Below are 18444 nucleotides of genomic sequence, written 5' to 3'. Positions count from 1 at the left end.
CGGGAGGCAGAGGCAGGCGGATCTCTGTGAGTTCGAGACCAGCCTGGTCTACAAGAGCTAGTTCCAGGACAGGCTCCAAAACCAGAGAGAAACCCTGACTCGAAAAACAAAACAAAACAAAACAAAAAATGCATAGTGTTCTGTACCTAGCTGGTGAACTACTTAGCACCTCGTATCGTCAATTGGTACTAGTTTGTTTTGTGCAAGGTAGAACCTAGTCTGGAAGAGGATGGTTAGGCCAGGCTGCAAAGTAGAACCTAGTCTGGAAGAGGATGGTTAGGCCAGGCTGTCCTGCTGTGTGAGCTCCCAGGATCAAACTCCATTGGCCTTGGCAGCAGGGACTTGACTAGCAGAGCTGTCTCCCCGACTGACTTTAGAAACACGTGATCTGAGACAGCATTGGCTGTCTTCCTAGGACTGGACACCAGCCTGTTCTAGACCCACGTATATAGCACATACACATACTCAGCATACAGGACATGGGATTTTAGTTAGTGTTGGTGCTTCTTTTTCTCTTTTCTTTATTTTTTTGTTACCTAGACTTTGGGCAACTTGATTTCTTCATTCTACTTGTTCCATGTTGTGGCCCCTCTGTGTTCATACAACATAAACTCCATTGTACACAGTCTGGCCCTCTCGTCGGGCCTTTTTAGGGAAAGTGGACTTTTATAATACATGATAGGAAAATATTTATAAGATTGTTTTGAGAAAAAAACTAGAAAACATTTGTGCCCCCCCATCATTAGTAACATGATGTCTTATTTTTCATGTAACACTAAATACTAGCTTCAGATCAGTTGGTCTTAAGATGTGTTTGCGCGCATGTGCATTTGTATTTAACTTCCCCTTTTGTCCTTTATGTTTGGTGTGGGCCAATAGCGTAGTTAAATGTTTTGGATAGATTTGATCTCTTTCTCTCAATAGCATTTATATTTTGCACTTCCTGTTGTGTTAATTTGGGAGCTGAGACTGACTTGGGAGGTGTTAAAGTGCCGTGGACGGATATTGTGTCGGCCTGGTCTCTCCCATGGCGCTGCCATCAGAATTTCACTTGCCCAGCTCTCACCAGTAGCGGCCATTACTGCCTACGCCAGCTCTTTTCATTCACGTTTTGACATAAGAGTTTTCTCATTCCCTCTGCATTCTGAGTTAGGCTTCATAAAGCCAAAAGTAGAACTTTTCCTTGTTTATTAACTAATATGAAATAGTTAGCACTTGGGGGAGCAGGGAGGGAGAGGCTCTCTGAGTTCAAGGGCAGAGAGCCAGGGCTAGAGAGACCCTGCCTCAACAACAACAAAAGAGAAAATAAGCAATTTGTAGTGTAAACACTTAATGATTTTTAAAAAAATGTATAAGTGCTGTATCTGCATGTACAACTTTATGCCAGTTAAGGGCACCAGATCCCATTATAAATGGTTTTGAGTCACCATGAGGTTGTTGGGAGTTGAATGCAGGACCCCCTTAAGAATGATTCTTATTCTTAAAAATTTTCATCTTGACGATTGGTGCCAGTTACCATCCCCTTTGCTACTAAGTCTTCTCTGTATTTACTTAACTTTATTTTTGTGCTGGGGATGAACCCAGAGCTCCATGCATGCCTCTGAACTTCACCCCTAGCTCCTTTGTACTTTACAGTACCATTTTGATCTCTGTGGCTTCTTAGTGCTTTCCCTTCTTTTTTAAAAGCAAATGTATCTATTAGATGTCCCTTGATCCAGGGGCTTCGGTTCTGCTTACCCCAGAAGGGATGTGCTTCTGTTAAAGCTGCATCTCTGCATGTGGGCTGACAGAAGATAGGGCGGCAGGCAGCAGACAAGAGTACAGCTTGTGTATGGCTCAAGACCATGGTAATTTTACAGGATCCTGGGCATTTCACATACATGAAATAGGAATAGGAGCCCAACTCCAGGCTGCCTCATGTGTTTCTCTAGAAGAGGCATGAAGAAGGCATGTTTTTATAGGGAGGTTGTCACCACCATAAAGGTGTGTGTTTTGGATAGCAGGGATTGAAGCTGGGTTTCTGCATATAGATATATTACTGAGCTACAACCTGCTCATTATTTGTGGTCAGTGTTATTCTTGGTAGATTGCTGTAGAATAATAGTTTCAAAATCCCCTGGCAGGCTGGAGAGATGGCTCAGAGGCTAAGAACACTGACTGCTCTTCCAGAGGTCCTGAGTTCAATTCCCAGCAACCACATGGTGGCTCACAACCATCAGTAATGAGATCTTGTGCCCTCTTCTGGCCTGAAGGCATACATGCAGGAAGAACCCTGTATACATAATTAATAAATAAATCTTAAAAAAAAATCCCCTGGCTGGGGGAGTTAACTGTGCCTTTGATTTTGACATTCAATAGAAGTGCCCTTCATTCTTTGTCAGAATTTCTCTTCAGCCACTGATGTTTGAACTGTATAAAGTTCTTGTGGAATGGCTGTACTGTTTTCAAACTTCAGTTTGCAGGGTGGCTTTATGAAAGCCTGTGGTTAGCACATGGTTTGTCTGGCTGTGGGCTGCCAGTCAAGTAGCCTGTGGCCTGGTGGGGACCTGTGGTCCATTAAGGATGATAGGGGCTGTCACTTTATCACAGTGATTCCTTTAAGAGCAGCTGCAGGCATTCAGAAAGTAGTTTTTGAAGACTCAGTATATGGTAGGCAATGTACGTTGACCAAAGAAACACCAGAAGACAAAGTTCATATGGTCGTAGATCTAGGGACTATTTATGCCAGACAAAAACCAGACATTACAGTGTGTGAGGCCACGAGGAAAAGGAACCTGGGGTTGAAGTTTCCGAGAGCCATTTGTAGGCTTTGTTCTCTGACTGAAGAAGAAAGAACAATGCATTTTAACTTGCATGTTGTACAGACAGCCTGGTCAATGAGCTACCCTGCTAAGACCCCAGTGGAGAGCTGAGTTACTGCAGAGTTTAACTTACAAGTTAGGTCTAGGAATTCTTGGCAACAATAATAAGCTAACATCATGACAATATACTATAATAAAAACCCACTCTAGGGCTATTTTTAGGTGATATGAAGGGTGTTTGAACCAAGTGCTTCAGTCCTATGACAGGATGACTTCTAAGTGATTAAGAGGCCAGTACTGTGGCACACACCTTTGATCCCAGCACTTGGGAAACAGAGGCAGGCAGATCTGTGAGTTAGAGGCCATCATGGTCTACAGAGGGAGTTCCAAGATAGGCTCCAAAACTACAGAGAAGCCCTGTCTCAACCCCCCTTCCCCAAAAAAGAGAGAGACCGGTACTGTTTACATAGTATGTTCTGGGCAAGTGAGCACTTCATGTTCTAGGCTCAATGGCGCAAGATGATATAAAATTTCCTTATGGTACTTGGTGCAGAGGATAATTAAAATTATGAATTGTTTACTTCTGGAACTTTCATTATCGGACCACAGTTAACAGTGAGCCACAGAAACTTATGAAAAGGAAGTACTGTAGTAAGAAAACATTTCCCGAATTCTCTGTTGACAGATGGAGACCCCGCAGCTCTCTCCTGTAATGCTCTGAGGGACTTTTTGATGTCTCATTTGTGACTGAGATTTGCTTTCGTTTTGCAGGTGTGTGTGGTATACTGTCAGGAGCTGAAGTGCTGGTGCAGGGCTGTGATTAAGTCAATCGTCTCTTCCGCAGACCATTACCTGGCAGAGTGTTTCCTTGTGGATTTTGCCAAGTGCATTCCAGTAAAATCCAAAAAGTACATATGTGTTAATCTTGCCTCATCTACCTTAAGGAGACATATAGCAGTCTTAAAGGAAAATGTCAGCAAAGAAAATACATTGAATTCTTTTTTTAAAGAATTTTAAAGATGTGTTTCAATTATGAGTACATGTGTGTTGTGTATGTCTGTGTGTGTGCACCAGAAGACCATTGAATCCTTGGAACTGGAGTTCCAGGCAGTTGTGAGCCGCCTAATGTGCGTGACAGAACCAAATTCAGGACCTCTGCCATAGCAGCATATGCTCTTAACTGCTAAGCTATCTCTCCATCAAAGTCAGTGTCAGTTTTTAAAGGAAGGAGAGACTTGGAAGCACAGGTGGTCAGAATGGGGCTCTTAGGAGGCTTCTGTTCTGAAAGCATAAGGCAAGCCTTTGTTTCTGCATCTCTTGGTGCCTCTGCCAACTCCTATCTAGTCTGTTCCCTTAGCTTGCTCATGGACACAGGAGCTCTTAGAGGGAGAGAGATGACTCAAGAATGAAGCTGCCAAGAGGTAAAAACTTTTTGTCTCATAGAAGAGAAGGATGTAGACCAGTGTAAGGGTACACAGGGCAGAGTATGCATGCATACATTTGCGGTTAGCCTGCATAACACAGGGAGGGCATGACCATCTCTTAGGGTACGACACAGGAGCCAAAGATCTACTGGGCAGGCTGCTCCAAGTCTGGGTCCGATTGTTATAGTTTACTGAAACTAATAGCCAGTCTTTGTATTTGTCCCAACCTTTCCAGTTTCCATCCCAGAGTAAAGGTGGTCTGTTAAGTAAATATAAGGACCCTCTTCCCATGAATAAGGCGCTTAACAAAGGAGGCTAGAGTTACATCAGTGGCATGCGACAAATGGGACATAAGGGTTTACAGAGCACAGGAAGAAAGCAGCTTTACAACTTCGATGGTTTTGTTTGATTTTTATTTAGGACAAGAGAATTACATGATGAAGGAGCCATGTCATTCAGTAAAGCCACCATTTTCTCATCTCCCTAGATAACAAACCCGTGTGTGTCTGTGAAGGGAATGGATGGTGGGGCAGAAAGAGAGTCAGTTAATATTTGAAATGTCCTAGGGTGATGTGACTGGTAGTTTGTCTGAAGAAAAATTGAGTAAAGATACTGAACTTACAACTATCAAATCCCAGTCCTCCAGCTCTAGTGGCATCAATGTCTGTTTGCAGAAACTTTTGTGTGATTCTGAGATGGTGTGTGTGTTGGGTTGATAGTTAAGCCACAGTACACACAGGGAGGCTAGAGGACTGCTCCCAGGAGTCAGTGCTCTCCTTCCCTTCTGAGACCATGTGGGTGTCTCAGGCTTGGCGGCAGGTGTGTTGGCCCTCTGAGGTACCCCACCTGCCTTAATTGGTATTTTAAAATCTGAAATAGCCAGGCATGGTGACGGTGACATGTGCCTGTAATCCTAGCACTTGGATATGGAAGCAGGCCTGTCTGAACTATGTGAGACCTTGTATAAAAGAATAAAAATAAAATTTTATGTAAAGTTCTTCCCAGGTTCAGTTGTTGAGTATTTCTCACCAGTTGTAGCCTCACTGGACATTTTTTGTTTTTGCCTAAACTCCTGTACCATGGAATTTTAATAACAGATTATTTATGCATACTATTTCGACATATTAAAAACTCCTGCTCCTTAGGGAACAGCTTAAGGCCCTTTGGTCAGGTGTCTCTAAGGATTGTTGTAACTATATAAGAAAAAGGAAGAATTGTTTCCTATATAAAGTATATTATGTAAGTATGCACTAAATGAATTATGTGATTTTTACTTATAATAGAATTATTTGTATTTTACTTTTAAGCATCCGAGTCGCAGTAGAATCCTTTATGCAGCTTCCTTATAGAGCAAAAAAGTTCAGACTTTATTGCACCAAGCCTGTGACATTGCACATTGACTTCTGTGAGGACAGCGCTGAGATTATGTAAGTACAGCTTCTTTTTGACCGTTTAAAATGTTGACACCCCTTTAGTCCTGTGTGTGTCCACCATTTGTTATGAAGAACACAATCAGAGAAGGTAAAGTCTAGTTAGCTAAAAATTAATTCCATAGCTGGACAGTGGTGGTGCATGCCTTTAATCCCAGCACTCAGGAAGCAGAGGCAGGCGGATCTCTGAGTTTGAGGCCAGTCTGGTCTACAGAGCAAGTTCTAGGACAGACCCCAAAGCTACACAGAAAAACCCTATTTTTAAAAAACAACAACAAAAAAAACCAAACAAATTGATTCCACCTGCATGCAGGTTTGAGCCAATAGCTCTGTAATGTATGGTGTGTGGCATTGTGAAGTCACTGTTTGCCTCCAGATTAAATCTTAACTAAAACGATCTGACATAAGACAGGCTTATTGAATAAGGGGATAGGATCTGATGTCTTGGGTATCTTAGAAATAAAAGACAATAGCCTGCCACAAAAAAATAGTTGAAACTTGAATTTTTTACAATTTCCTTCCGAGTATACAGCATGGGAAATGAGATGAGAAGGCAATGAAACATCATGAAAGAACAAACCCGTGCTGATTTCAGGGTGTTTAAGTATAAGGATGATAGCAGTTTCTTTATTTTATACTTAAACAAATTGACAGCAATTTTACAGAGCACTTTGGTTGTTTCGGGGATGAGTAAAAGTAGCTGTTCTAGTGCAGTTTTTGTATGTGGCGGCTCTCCAGTCACCTTCCTCTTTCTTTTATTTTGAGTGTATTTGGATACCACTTAGCTTCATTTGCCAACAAGATGAGTTATAAGTTGCTTTATCTCTATGAATTTTTTCTAAAATTAAAAATAGGGAAATTAGGGTGCTGTGATAATTAAAGGAAATATAATAAGCCAGGTGTGATGGCATATTCCTATAATCCACATTCTCAAGGCTGATGCAAGAGGACTGCTTGTTGACTTGGTGATACTGTAAGATTTGATCTTAAAAACAAGCAGAAACAATACAAAACATAAGAGAATTCACTGTAAGTTCTGGTAACTGCAGTAGTGAAAATGAGTATTTTCTATTTTTATCATTTTTTTATTATGAGAAATCTATAATGAGACCTTATTACCAAATTAAACCAAACTGCTTTGAAAATAACTGAGCCTCCTTGAATGGTATTTTTCCCACTTTTACTGAAAATAGATATTTTCTTTCTCACATAATACATCCCAATTAGAGTTTCTCAGTTCTTCCCCTCATCCCCTCCTATCCAGATTGTAGCGAGAATTCTATTTGGTCTTAATAATAAAAACCCTGAGTCAGATATTAGGGGGTAAATGCTGAAAGATCAGAGAAGCAGAGTAGCCAGCCCCTAGTTTTTACCCCTACTGAATCCTCAGACCCAAATGGGTGATCCCTTTCTTAGGAATCCTTAGACTGAATGCAGGGGAGCCTGTCTCCACTTCTCTAGTGCTGGGATTAAAGTTGTGTGCCTCCCAAGTGCTGGGACCAAAGGTATGAGAATGACCCAAGGCTGTTTAATCCTTCACTGAAATCCTGTGGAAATGTTAGATTTAAGGAGATTTAAGGAAGTGATAGTCTCATATGGCATGCATTCACCTTTTGTAAAGCAGGTATTAAAAAGCTTGATGTTGTTCACGTTGGTTATAGAAGGAACAAGTAGGACATGGTTTACAATTTTCTTGGTTTGTTGCCAAGTGATGGAAAAATCATTTTTTTAACCTTTGTTATTGACATGGTGTTTTTAATGAAATTTTGGGGACTGCAGAACACTTCCTATTAATAACTGGTTAATTTCATCATTACCTTTATTAGAGGACCTGGCAGAACCGTATGGGATCTAATGTGATACACACACACATATATACATACACACATACATATATGGGATCTGATGTGTGATATATATGTGATGATTCCTATTTCCAATTATGTCTTCCTTAGCTCTGGAACAGGAATTTCAAAGCACCACACCTGAAGTGGGTGGTGGGCCAAGTGGGCGGGCTGTAGACTATTGGGTTGTCCCAAATGTTGATGCCAATTGTAGGCAGAAGTATGTAAATCCACGAGAGCCCGAATAAAAGACTATCTATCGAGGTTGATTTTGGGGTTAAGCTCATTAAACCTCTCAGTGTCCAGAGCAGGATGTCTCGGCCAGGGAGAGGAGTCTGCCGTGTAGAACACGCTGCCTGACTCGAGCACGTTCCTCCTGCATGTTTCTTTATTTCTTGGGGGAAGAAGAAAGAAAAGGCCATTCTTACAAGGCTTTCAGGCAAGTTAGCAATTCCATACATGGTAACAGTAATATCAAGCATGCATTTCAGAGTCCCAAAAGCAGGTGAAGGAGGCCTCTTACATCTCAGAGGGGCAGGCATGGCTGTAAAGCTCCACGCAAGATATCGGGAGGATTAATTAAGGATGGGACTTTAAACCACTACAGATTTCTAAGTTTTCCTGCACTTAAGTTTACGATTAATTGTAGAAAAATGCAGCAGCACTGCCATACTTTGTGAGCATTTCTCTTTTCTTCCCTGGTGGCTGGTAATCCAGTAGGGTAGCCATAGCAACCTGTTTTGACTCCAGCAGGGTGCCTGCCAGTACCCATGTGAGAATTTTTCTCTCTGAGGCTAGTTTCTGCTACTCAGGCCCCTTTCCTGTGTCTCTAGGGGTAAAGGTATAAACAGTTAATTTCCTGGGCTATGGTCTTATGTTAACTGAAACCAAGGTGAAGGGTAAATACAGAGTATTTTTTTTTTGCCAACAAATCATAACAAGATTTATTATTCAAATTGTCCCCTTTTCCTTCATTCTTAAGCAATACATTTACAATTTGAAAAGATAATATTTTACTGATGTAATATTCAGCTCATCTTGTTTGAACATCAGTGAGATGGCTCAGTGTGAAATGTCTGTGGTGTGCACACTGGAACCTCTCCATGGTCACCATATGAAGATGGCCAAAAGAAGATTCCAAAAAGTTGTCTTCTAGTCTCCACATATCTGCCATGACCTACAAACCCAGAGTCACCTTACAGACACAAACAAAAGAATTTTTTTTAAATAAAACTCATTGCTGCTCTATTATCTGGAATCAATGTATAATATGTGTTTAGAAGGCAGTACTTGAAGATGAAGTAACAAATGGAAAAGTCATGGAGACAGGAACAAGAAAATAGAACAGTAAATAATATATACATATCTATAGCACATCAAGCTATGTTATGAGATATAGAGTTGATTGCTGATTATTCTATTTTATTACATATCAACCGAAGAAAATCATGCTTTGAATATGCATATGAGGTATTTACTGTTTCTCAGATTCTCTAGTATTAAGTCTTCTCACATTAACGTCATTAAAACATGCTATATCACAACAACATAAATGACACAAATTCACATCCATAAACTTTTACAACTGGATTAGATATTTAATGTAATTGAAGAGCAGTGTGAAATCTCACAGGGTTCCATCATTATTTAAATTTGTAGGACCTTCCTTCATATGAGTTTGCAGGTGCAAACAAAGTAAAGGACACTATAATCTACGGACAAATTGCTGATATTGGCAGCATTTCTTCTCCATAATCAATACTCGTGTAACTTAATAATGTATGTTCACTGAAGATGTTGCCAAATTCTTTATAATTAGAATCTCTTCAGTGTTTTGTACTTCCTCAAAGACTACTGTAATATGAAAAGGCTGTAACCAATTGTGCTGTAACCAATATATGGTAGAAAAACTACCATAAAATAAAAAAAATTACCACACTGACTATAAGGTGTCTGTACAGTATATTTTCTCATGAATTTGAAGACTTCTGATACATGCAAAGGGTTTTCAACATTAGTTACATTCATAGGGTTTCTTTCCTCTGTGTTCCTTTATATTTTTGAAGACTACTGTGAAAGGCATTACTACACTGATTTCATTCCCAGGGTTTCTCTCTGCTATGTGTTCTTTTATGACTTAGAGGACTACTGTGATATATAAAGGCTTTATCACATTGATTGCATTGATAATTTTTCTCTCCCATATGTGTTTTATTTATTTGGAGAAGATGCTGATATTAAAAGGCTTTACCACACTGATTACATTCATAGGGTTTCTTTCCAGTGTGTGTTCTTTACCTTTGATGACAGGATTGTGTAAAATCTTCACCATACCAACTATATTCATAAGTTTCCTCTCCAGTGTGTGCGCTTCCATATATTCGCAGTCGACTGTGATATCCAGTGGGTTCATCATCTTGGATATTTTTACAGGGCTTCTCTTCCATGTAAATTCTCTCATGCCTCTAAAGAGGACTTCCACATCTTCTAGAACTTTGAGAATACTCTTCAATATCATGACCTTCCTAATTGTAGTCAATGGCAGTGAGGTTCCTGATGGTCTGCAGCATCTCATTGTTGTAGAGATTCTTCTGCGAAGGGTCCAGCAAAGCCCACTCCTCTGGAGTGAAGTTCACATGCACGTCGTCATAGGTCACTGCATTCATGGCCTGGCAGTCTTCCTTGTTTGACAGCTGCGCATAACTCACCATGCCCAAGCTGCACACCTCAACCACGCTCTCCCAATATGGAGCCCAAGATGCAGCAAACAGGGCAAAATTAATAGCTTGTTAGGTTAGAACAAAGGCTGGTAGATACACCTTCCTGAGGCTGCTACTAGAGAATTCAGGGCCACCCAGACCTGTTTATCAGTAGGAGCAAACATGCTGTCTCTCTGCTCAGTGCCTCCTGCTTGGAGCTCCTTTATTGTCAGTAAGTCCTGTCAATAAAGATAGTTGTGGGGGACATGTTTTATGCAGATTTGTTATGAGAACAAAGGTTTGAGTGGATGCTTCCACACCAAAGCTTCATGGTGTGGGGAAGGTATCCAGGAAAAGTCAGGTTTATACACTGCTGGTATACTATAGAAGGGAAAAACGTCATGACCTCACAAGACTTCTACAGAGTTGACAGTGACATCCAAAAGACAGGTGTTCCCCCAGCTCTGCAAAGCAGGTTCTCCACAAGATCATGTTTCTGTGGATTTGTCTAATAGATCTTTTAGCTGTACATTTATTGTATAATACTCTTGGGCTCAGCACAGATATCAAAGAATTATTAGGAAACACAAAGAACAGTGTAGAGAGCCGCTGAGATCTTCCCTTCTGCTTTGGGGTGAATCTACAACCACCATAGGAGTGAGCAAGAGCTGCCCCCCCCCCTTCTTTTAGAGGCAAGAAGCTCAGCCTCTGTTGGCCAGATAGCCCAAGGTCATGGGTGGGGTAAATCCTCACTACACCTTGCCTCTTAGAACCGCCTTCATTGTGTTCCATAAGTTTGAGTTTTTCAATTCTAGGAAGCACTTCATTTCTTTCTTGACCCATTTTTAATCCAGTAGTTAGTTGTTCGTTTTCTATGAGTTTGCAAGCTTTCTGTTTCTGTTGTTGATGTCCAGATTTATTTGTGTAGGATGTGAGGTATTATTTCAGTTTTCTTGTATCTGCTGAGACTGACTTTGTGTCCAACTATGTGGTCAGTTTTGGAGAAACCATGAGGTACTTAGAAGAAGGTATATTCTTTTGTGTTTGGGTGAAATGTTCTGTAAATATCTGTTAAGTCCATTTGGTTTATAACTTCAGTTAGCTCCTGTTAGTTTAGTTTCTGTCTGGATGACTTGTCTGTTGGTGAGGGAGGGACTGAAGTCACCCACTATCACTATGTGAGGATCATTATGACTTTAGCTGTGGTTCTGTTTCTTTTACAAATTTGGGTGCCCTTGTGTTTGGTGCATAGCTGTTAAGAATTGTGATGTGCTTTTGGAATATCTTACTTTCTCCATTTATTGTGAGTGAAAGTTTGCTGGACATAGAAGTTTTGCTTGGCATCTGTGGTCTCTTAGAGTCTGTAGCACATCTGTCCAGACCATTCTTGCTTTTAGAGTTTCCGTTGAGAAATTGAGTATAATTCCAAAAGTTCTACATTTATATGTTGCTTGGTCTTTTTCCCCTGCAGCTTTTAATATTCTTTCTTCATTGTGTACATTTAGTGTTTTGATTATTATGTATCAAGGGGACTTCATTTTCTGGTCCAGTCCATATGCTTCTTGTACACATCTCCTTTAGGTTGGGGAAATTTTATTTTGTGTTGAAAGTATTTTCTGGGCCTAAGTCGTAGGTTTCTTCTCCTTCCTCTATTCTATTCTATTCTATTTATTTTGCAAGTCAGGGTTTGCCTGTGTAGTCCTGGCTGTCCTGGAATTCGCTCTGTAGATTGGCTTTGGACTCAACAAGAGATCATCCTACTGTCTCTGCCTTCCAAGTGCTGGGCTTAAAGGTGTATACCACCGCTGCCTGGCCTATTCCTATTATTATTTTGTTATTGTTTTTTTTTTTCAAAACAGGGTTTTCTGTGTAACAATTCTGACTGTCCTGAAACTCAGTCTATAGACCAGGCTGGCCTCAAACTCAGAGATCCACCTGCCTCTGCCTCCTGAGTGCTGGGATTAAAGATAAGCACCATCACCACCCAGCTAGTGTAGTGTTTGTGGTGTGTGTGTGCGTGCACAGTTTTGTTTTCTGTTTTGTGGAGATAATTTCCAAAAAAGATGGAGAGTGGTCAAGGAAAGATAGCTGACCTTGACCTGGCCTTCCACACATACCTTAGGTTAGGATCCATGAAGGGGGTATCTTGGCAGGTTGGGGATAAGGTGTGCCACTAAGAGACCACAGCACAGAACAGATTTCATCAGTTTTCCTAGGCTGACTGGTCACTCCTCCTCAAGACTGGGGCTTCTCTGTAAGAGAGGAGAGAAGAGCAGGGAATAGAAAATAGAGAAAACCAGTGAGAAGTAGGAGTGGGAAAGGTGGTAGTGGCATAGTTAAGGGGTGGGGTGTGTGTGTGTGTGTGTGAGTGTGTGTGTGTGTGTGTGTGTGTGAGAGAGAGAGAGAGAGAGAGAGAGAGAGAGAGAGGGCACGCTGGAGGGAGTTTAGGGTGGGGGAGAGGTGAGAAGGGCTAGGATGGTGAACTTTGGTTTTTTTGTTTGGATTTTGGTTTTTTTGTTTTTCAAGACAGGGTTTCTCTGTGTAACAGCCCTACCTATCCTGGAACTAGCTGTTGTAGCCCAGGCTGGTCTCGAACTCACAGAGATCCACCTACATCTGCCTCCCCAGTGCTGGGATTAAAGGCGTGCGCCTCCACCTGGCTGGATGGTGAACTCTGAAATGTGTGACAGGTACTTGTTAGTGAGGGAGCCTTGGGGCCAGCAGGAGCTCTGATATGCTAATAGCACCACAAGTTGCCAGAAGTGAGGGAAATGACTCCTTTTGGTAGGGGGTAACCAGCATCACAAGTTCCTAAGGAATGCTAACTTTTATCTAACCACCAGAAATCCTCCTACAGTTCGGGTTGGGCCCATTTTTGGATATTAGGACTGCCTTTTGGAGTTTGGGAAATTGGAGTTTCCTCTGGACCTAACAGGAATGAGCTTTTTTTGTTCTTTCTAAGCCCCCCTTTGTTCGTCTTTTGCAGTGCCTATATCTTTTTCTCCAGCATTGTTTGTGAAGTATACTAAAGATGTAGACTGAGCAAGCTGGTGGAGATATAAAACCAACTGGGGCCAGGGTACTAGCGCCTCGGAGTGAGGGCCACCCAGAGAGTGTAGCTGACTTTTCCAGGGCTGACTGGGGTTGGTTGGTCAGTGTGTGGTGCCATTCTCTATGGCAGCCAGTGATGGGTGGTGCACACTTGGCTCTCACCAAAGAACTTGGACTGTGTTTGGGTAAATAGGTTTGTTGCAGGTAACTTGGGACAGTGGTGTGATAAGAGGTGCCATACATTGGAATAGGGGGAGTGTCATCTCAGCAGAGCTGTGAAGATGGCATTGTCATACATATCTGGAGTCTATACCCTGAAGCAGAACTGGCATAAGCTCCTTGTATGCTTGATAGTGTGGGAAACACCCATCATCCAGCTAATAAATGGCAGTGGTATATTAGCATAGGCTTTTTACTTAATGAAATCACACCTGTTTGCTGTTCCAGACCTGCCACAAAATGGGACAGTGCAGCCATCCAGTACTTTCAGAACATTCTAAGAGGTAAGGCCAGGGGAGTTTGCACACTGTTTTGAGTTGATACATGTGGTAGCTTACACTTCTGTTGCCAGATGTCTAAGATCCACATGCATGGATGTGGCCCCCTTCATGGTGCTCCTGAAGTTACTTGGAGCACCTTCCATGCCAGACATCACATTGATTATGCCCCTGTAATTTTACAGGTGGATTTGGATGTCAGTAATTGTCAGTTGAAATTAAAACAGAAACGAAAACAAACTGGCTGGTTGTGTAGAGGACCCCTCCCAAAGTAACAGTCTCTGCCTCTCAAGAGTGCTTTTAAATGCTGAGGGCATACAAAGTGAATGTGTATATATTTTCTTGATCCAGCAGTTATGAAAAGCAAGGGATAAGTGTACTTTTGTTTAACGATTATTGTTGCTAACTTAAGGCATGTTTGTCGACGTCTGCTGACCTTTGCAGATCTGTCAGCAAAACTTGGAATTTGAAGACCTTAATGCTATAAACACCTTTACTTCAGTTTCAGTATACATTTTATAAACGAATGTAGCAAAGAAACCAGTAACCCAAGGAAGCTTTCTGCTCAGAAAAACATAATCAGAATAGCATGCAGATAATCTCCAGTGAACACATACTGAATTTTAACAGAGCAGCCCTTTTCCCAGAACTTCCTCAGCACAAACCAATTTAAACACAGTTGCCTGGCACATACCATAGATTGTATCTGGGAAAGCACAAAAGCAAGCTGAAAGCCATATCCAGATTTAGGGTACACTGACCAGATGGGGTTCTATAGCTATGTTCTGACATCCAACAAAATGTCTTATAAATTGAATGTGAATGTTTGTCTCAGAACAGTTCAGGGAACAGATGCACTTCAGGTAAAAGGCTCTGCCCCTTTCCCTGGTGCCTCTCCCAGTTCCCCAAGGCATTGTCCACCATGGGTCATTCTTTTGACTGTGCTCTGACACTGTTTATGTTGTAATATCTGTCCTAACTCACATCAGCATCCTGTGCTGCACCTACCTTTTAGGACTGTTCAGAAGTCTACGTGCCTGTGAAAAGCATGTTACTGGTTACCTAATGAGGCTGTGCTTGCCTTAAAAATACTTAATGTCAGCTCACTTGTATGTCCATTTATTGCCATTTAGAAACTACCCAAGTGGAAGCAAAACTTTGTGCTGTGGAAGAAGATACCTTTGAGGTTTACCTTTATGCAACAATAAAAAATGAAAAAGTAAGTGAAAAATTTGGGGAGGACAGGGTTGCTTTCTGGTTTTAGTTTTTTGAGATAGTCATATATAACCCAGGCTAGCCTTGAACTCTTAAACTTTCATTGTTGCTGAGGATGATCTTAATTTTTTGTTATTTTAACCATTGGAATTGGACAAAAGAAACAGACGGGAAAGAGCCCAAGAAAAGTCACATGAAACAGACTCACTTGTTCCCACGCTCAGGAATTCCAAAAACCTTAAACTAGAAGTAATAATATGTATGCAAAGGACCTGGTACAGACCTATGCAGGCCCTGTGCATGCTGCCTTAGCTCTTGAGTTTTGCTTATGTTGATTTAGAGGGCCTTGTTTTCTTGGTACCTTCCATCCCCTCTGGCTCCTTATACTTTCTGCCTTCTTTCCTCAGGGTGACCTGAGGGGAGAGGTTTGTTAGTTGGCCCATATAGGGCAGAGTGTTCCAAGGTCTATCCTCACTCTTCTGCAGAGTAGCTAGCCTGAGTCAGTGTATTCGTTTCCTCTCCAGCAGGAGGAAGCTTCTCAGATGGTGGGTGAGCAAGGCACTGACCTATGAGTAAAGCAGAATATCATTAGAGTCATTTTGTTGCAATTTTTTAAAAGAACACTAGCATTTGGTTTTACCTAGATCCTTAGGCTATCTAGTATCAGGTTTTTGGTCACCCAAGCAGTGGATGACTTTATAATCTTAATTTTGCCTCTACCCCCAAGTGCTGGGTATTACAGGCATGGGGCCATCATAGCTAGCAAGATTTGTATTTTGAAAATGTTTATCCTTATTTAAAACTTTAAATATCACACTGGGAGTTGTTTTAACCTTTGAAGGTCTATCTTAGAATAGAAACTGGTAGGACTATTCCTTCAGTCATTCATCCTATGTCTTTCTATATGTACTAGTGAGAGACAGACAGACGCCTGGGGGCCATGCAGGGGCTAATACTCATCTACCTTTCAGCTGCATTCCTAGCCTCTTCTGATTATTAAAAACATTGACCTAAAGCCTGGTAGTGGTGGTATATGCTTTTAATGCAAACAGAGGCAGGGAGATCTGAGTTCAAGGCCTGCCTGGTCTACAGAGTAAATTCCAAGACAGTCAGGGCTATACAGAGTAACCCTGTGTTGGAAAAAGCAAACAAACAAAATTGACCTAATCATTTTTTTAGACAGCATTTTTAGTTCTTTATTTAGCGTGTGTGTTCATCGTGCTTGTTCATGAATATGTATATGGAGGCCAGAAGTCAGTGTTGTTTTACCCTATTGCTTTGCAGCCTGTTTGTTCAAAACAGGGTTTCACTATATCCTGGCTGTTCTGTAACTCACTATGTAGATTAGACTGGTCTTGAATTTACAGAGACCTGTTGCCTGCCTCTGCCTCCAGAGTGCTGGAATTAAAGGCGTGTGCTGCCACATCCAGCTGAAATTGTTTCTTCAGTGTCTTAGAGTTTTCATTATGGAGGTCTTTCATCTCCCTTGTTAGGGTTTCTCCTAGGTTTTTGTTTACTAATGTGAATGAGACCCACCTCTATTTCTTGGTGAGCTTGTTTTAAATACATAAAAATGTTGCTTGTTTATTAGTTGGTTTTTGTGTGTGTATGGTGTGCATGTTTGGATGTACAAGCATACCTGTGTGCAGGTCCATGTGTGTATCCATGTGATACTGTCTTTTGTCGCTCTCCACTCGGTGAGGCGGGGTCTTACACTGAGTCCTTGGTTCATTCATTCTGGAGAGTCTAGCAGCCAGGTTAGCTTGAGGATCTCTGCTGGGGTCACAAGTGGCTTCCATGCCTGCCTAGCTTCCACTTAGATTCTAGGACTCTGACCTCTGGTCCTTAAGCTCGTATGGTAAACATCTTCACTGAGCTCTCCCCCAGCATCTGCCCAAAGTATGAGATTCAAAAGTTTTTTGGTGGAATCGTTTAAGGTTTTTTTTAAGTATAGAATCATTCCATCTGAAAATAGGGATAATTTTCCTATTTGTATCTTTTATTTTTGGCCTGTCTGTATCTTTTTTTCTCTTGTTTTATTGCTGTGTCAGATTCTGGGTCTGTACTGAACAGAGATTCTAGGTCTACCACCTTTTTTTGCATTTGAGACAAGGTCTCATTTTGTAGCCCTGGATGACTGGGAACTCCTAAAGATCTGCCTGCCTTTGACTCTTAAGTGCTGGAATTGAAGGCGTGAGCCACTCCATCCAGCCTTTCCTTATTTTTTTTTTTTTGAGACAGAGTTTCTCTATAGCTTTGGAGCCCATCCTGGAACTAGCTCTTGTAGACCAATCTGGCCTCAAACTCAGAGGTCCGCCTGCCTCTGCCTCCCAAGTGCTGGGATTAAAGGCGTGGGCCACCACTGCCCGGCACCTTTCCTTATTCTTACACAACTATCTCTGAACTGTGAGAAACTTACTCTCCATTAGTCACAGTGCAGCTGTTTTATCAATGCCAGTATCTGTCCCCAGGGATTACCAAGGTACTAATGGGCATTCCTGTGGGAAAGAGACTTGTTAGTACAGCCCAGATAGAGCTCTCAAGAGCTGCTTGGATTAGTCTCTGTCCTACTCCTTCCCTGTATCTTGACTGAGTTCACTAGTGACCTCCATTTTGCTTATTTTATATCCTGGTGACCAGTTGTTTTAATTTAAAAATCTATGCAAAAAGAAGTCATGCTCACATAGCAGGTTTATTGGAAGAGGAGAGAGAAGGGGCAGAAAAGGGTGCTGGGGGAGGAGAGTAGAAAGAGAGAAACAGGAGTTGAGCAAGGCCCACTTTTAAAAGGGAGCATAGCGAATGTGCACAGGAGGTGCTCTTAGTGGCTACAGCTGAGGACTTATCCTGTCAGGACCCCAAGGGCAGGCCAGTACAGATGCCTGAATTTTTTTTTTTTGTTTTTGTTTTTCGAGACAGGGTTTCTCTGTGGTTTTGGAGCCTGTACTGGAACTAGCTCTTGTAGACCAGGCTGGCCTCGAACTCACAGAGATCCGCCTGCCTCTGCCTCCCAAGTGCTGGGATTAAAGGCGTGCGCCCCCACCGCCCGGCTTCATAATACATTTTTAGAAGACATTCTCTAGCCCGGCAGTGGTGGTGCACACCTTTAATCCCACCTTTAATGGGAGGCAGAGGCAGGCAGATCTCTGAGTTGGAGGCCAGGCTGGTCTACAGAGTGAGTTCCAGGACAGCCGAGGCTACACAGAGAAACCCTGTCTCAAAGCAAACACTCTCTATTAACTTGCTTTCTTCTTGCTTTTAAAGAACAGGCCCGCCGGGCGGTGGTGGCGCACGCCTTTAATCCCAGCACTTGGGAGGCAGAGACAGGCGGATCTCTGTGAGTTTGAGGCCAGCCTGGTCTACAAGAGCTAGTTCCAGGACAGGAACCAAAAGCTACGGAGAAACCCTGTCTCGAAAAATCAAAAAAAAAAAAAAAACAAAAAAAAAACAAAAAACAGTCCCTTCTTTTGTACCATGTGTTGTAGT

The 18444-nt window shown here is 41.9% G+C and overlaps 1 protein-coding gene and 1 pseudogene across 1 annotated transcript in view; one reads left to right on the top strand and one right to left on the bottom strand.

The window, feature by feature from the left end:
- The window catches only part of Tdrd12 (tudor domain containing 12), a 69597-nt gene that overhangs the window by 7898 nt on the left and 43255 nt on the right, over window positions 1-18444 (top strand). Inside the window, exons 3-6 of the mRNA XM_041654669.1 lie at window positions 3573-3709; window positions 5533-5652; window positions 13697-13752; window positions 14880-14965. Of these exons, the coding sequence (XP_041510603.1) occupies window positions 3573-3709; window positions 5533-5652; window positions 13697-13752; window positions 14880-14965 (399 nt within the window). The remainder of the gene's footprint in view (window positions 1-3572; window positions 3710-5532; window positions 5653-13696; window positions 13753-14879; window positions 14966-18444) is intronic.
- Window positions 9965-10165, bottom strand: LOC121449240 (annotated as a pseudogene).

The sequence above is a fragment of the Microtus oregoni genome, unplaced genomic scaffold, assembly GCF_018167655.1.
Source record: "Microtus oregoni isolate MIOR12 unplaced genomic scaffold, Mior012 000006F_ref0000085, whole genome shotgun sequence".
Taxonomy (NCBI): domain Eukaryota; kingdom Metazoa; phylum Chordata; class Mammalia; order Rodentia; family Cricetidae; genus Microtus; species Microtus oregoni.
The sequence above is the reverse complement of the archived record's forward strand: the minus strand, read 5'-3'. Positions and strand labels throughout refer to the sequence as shown.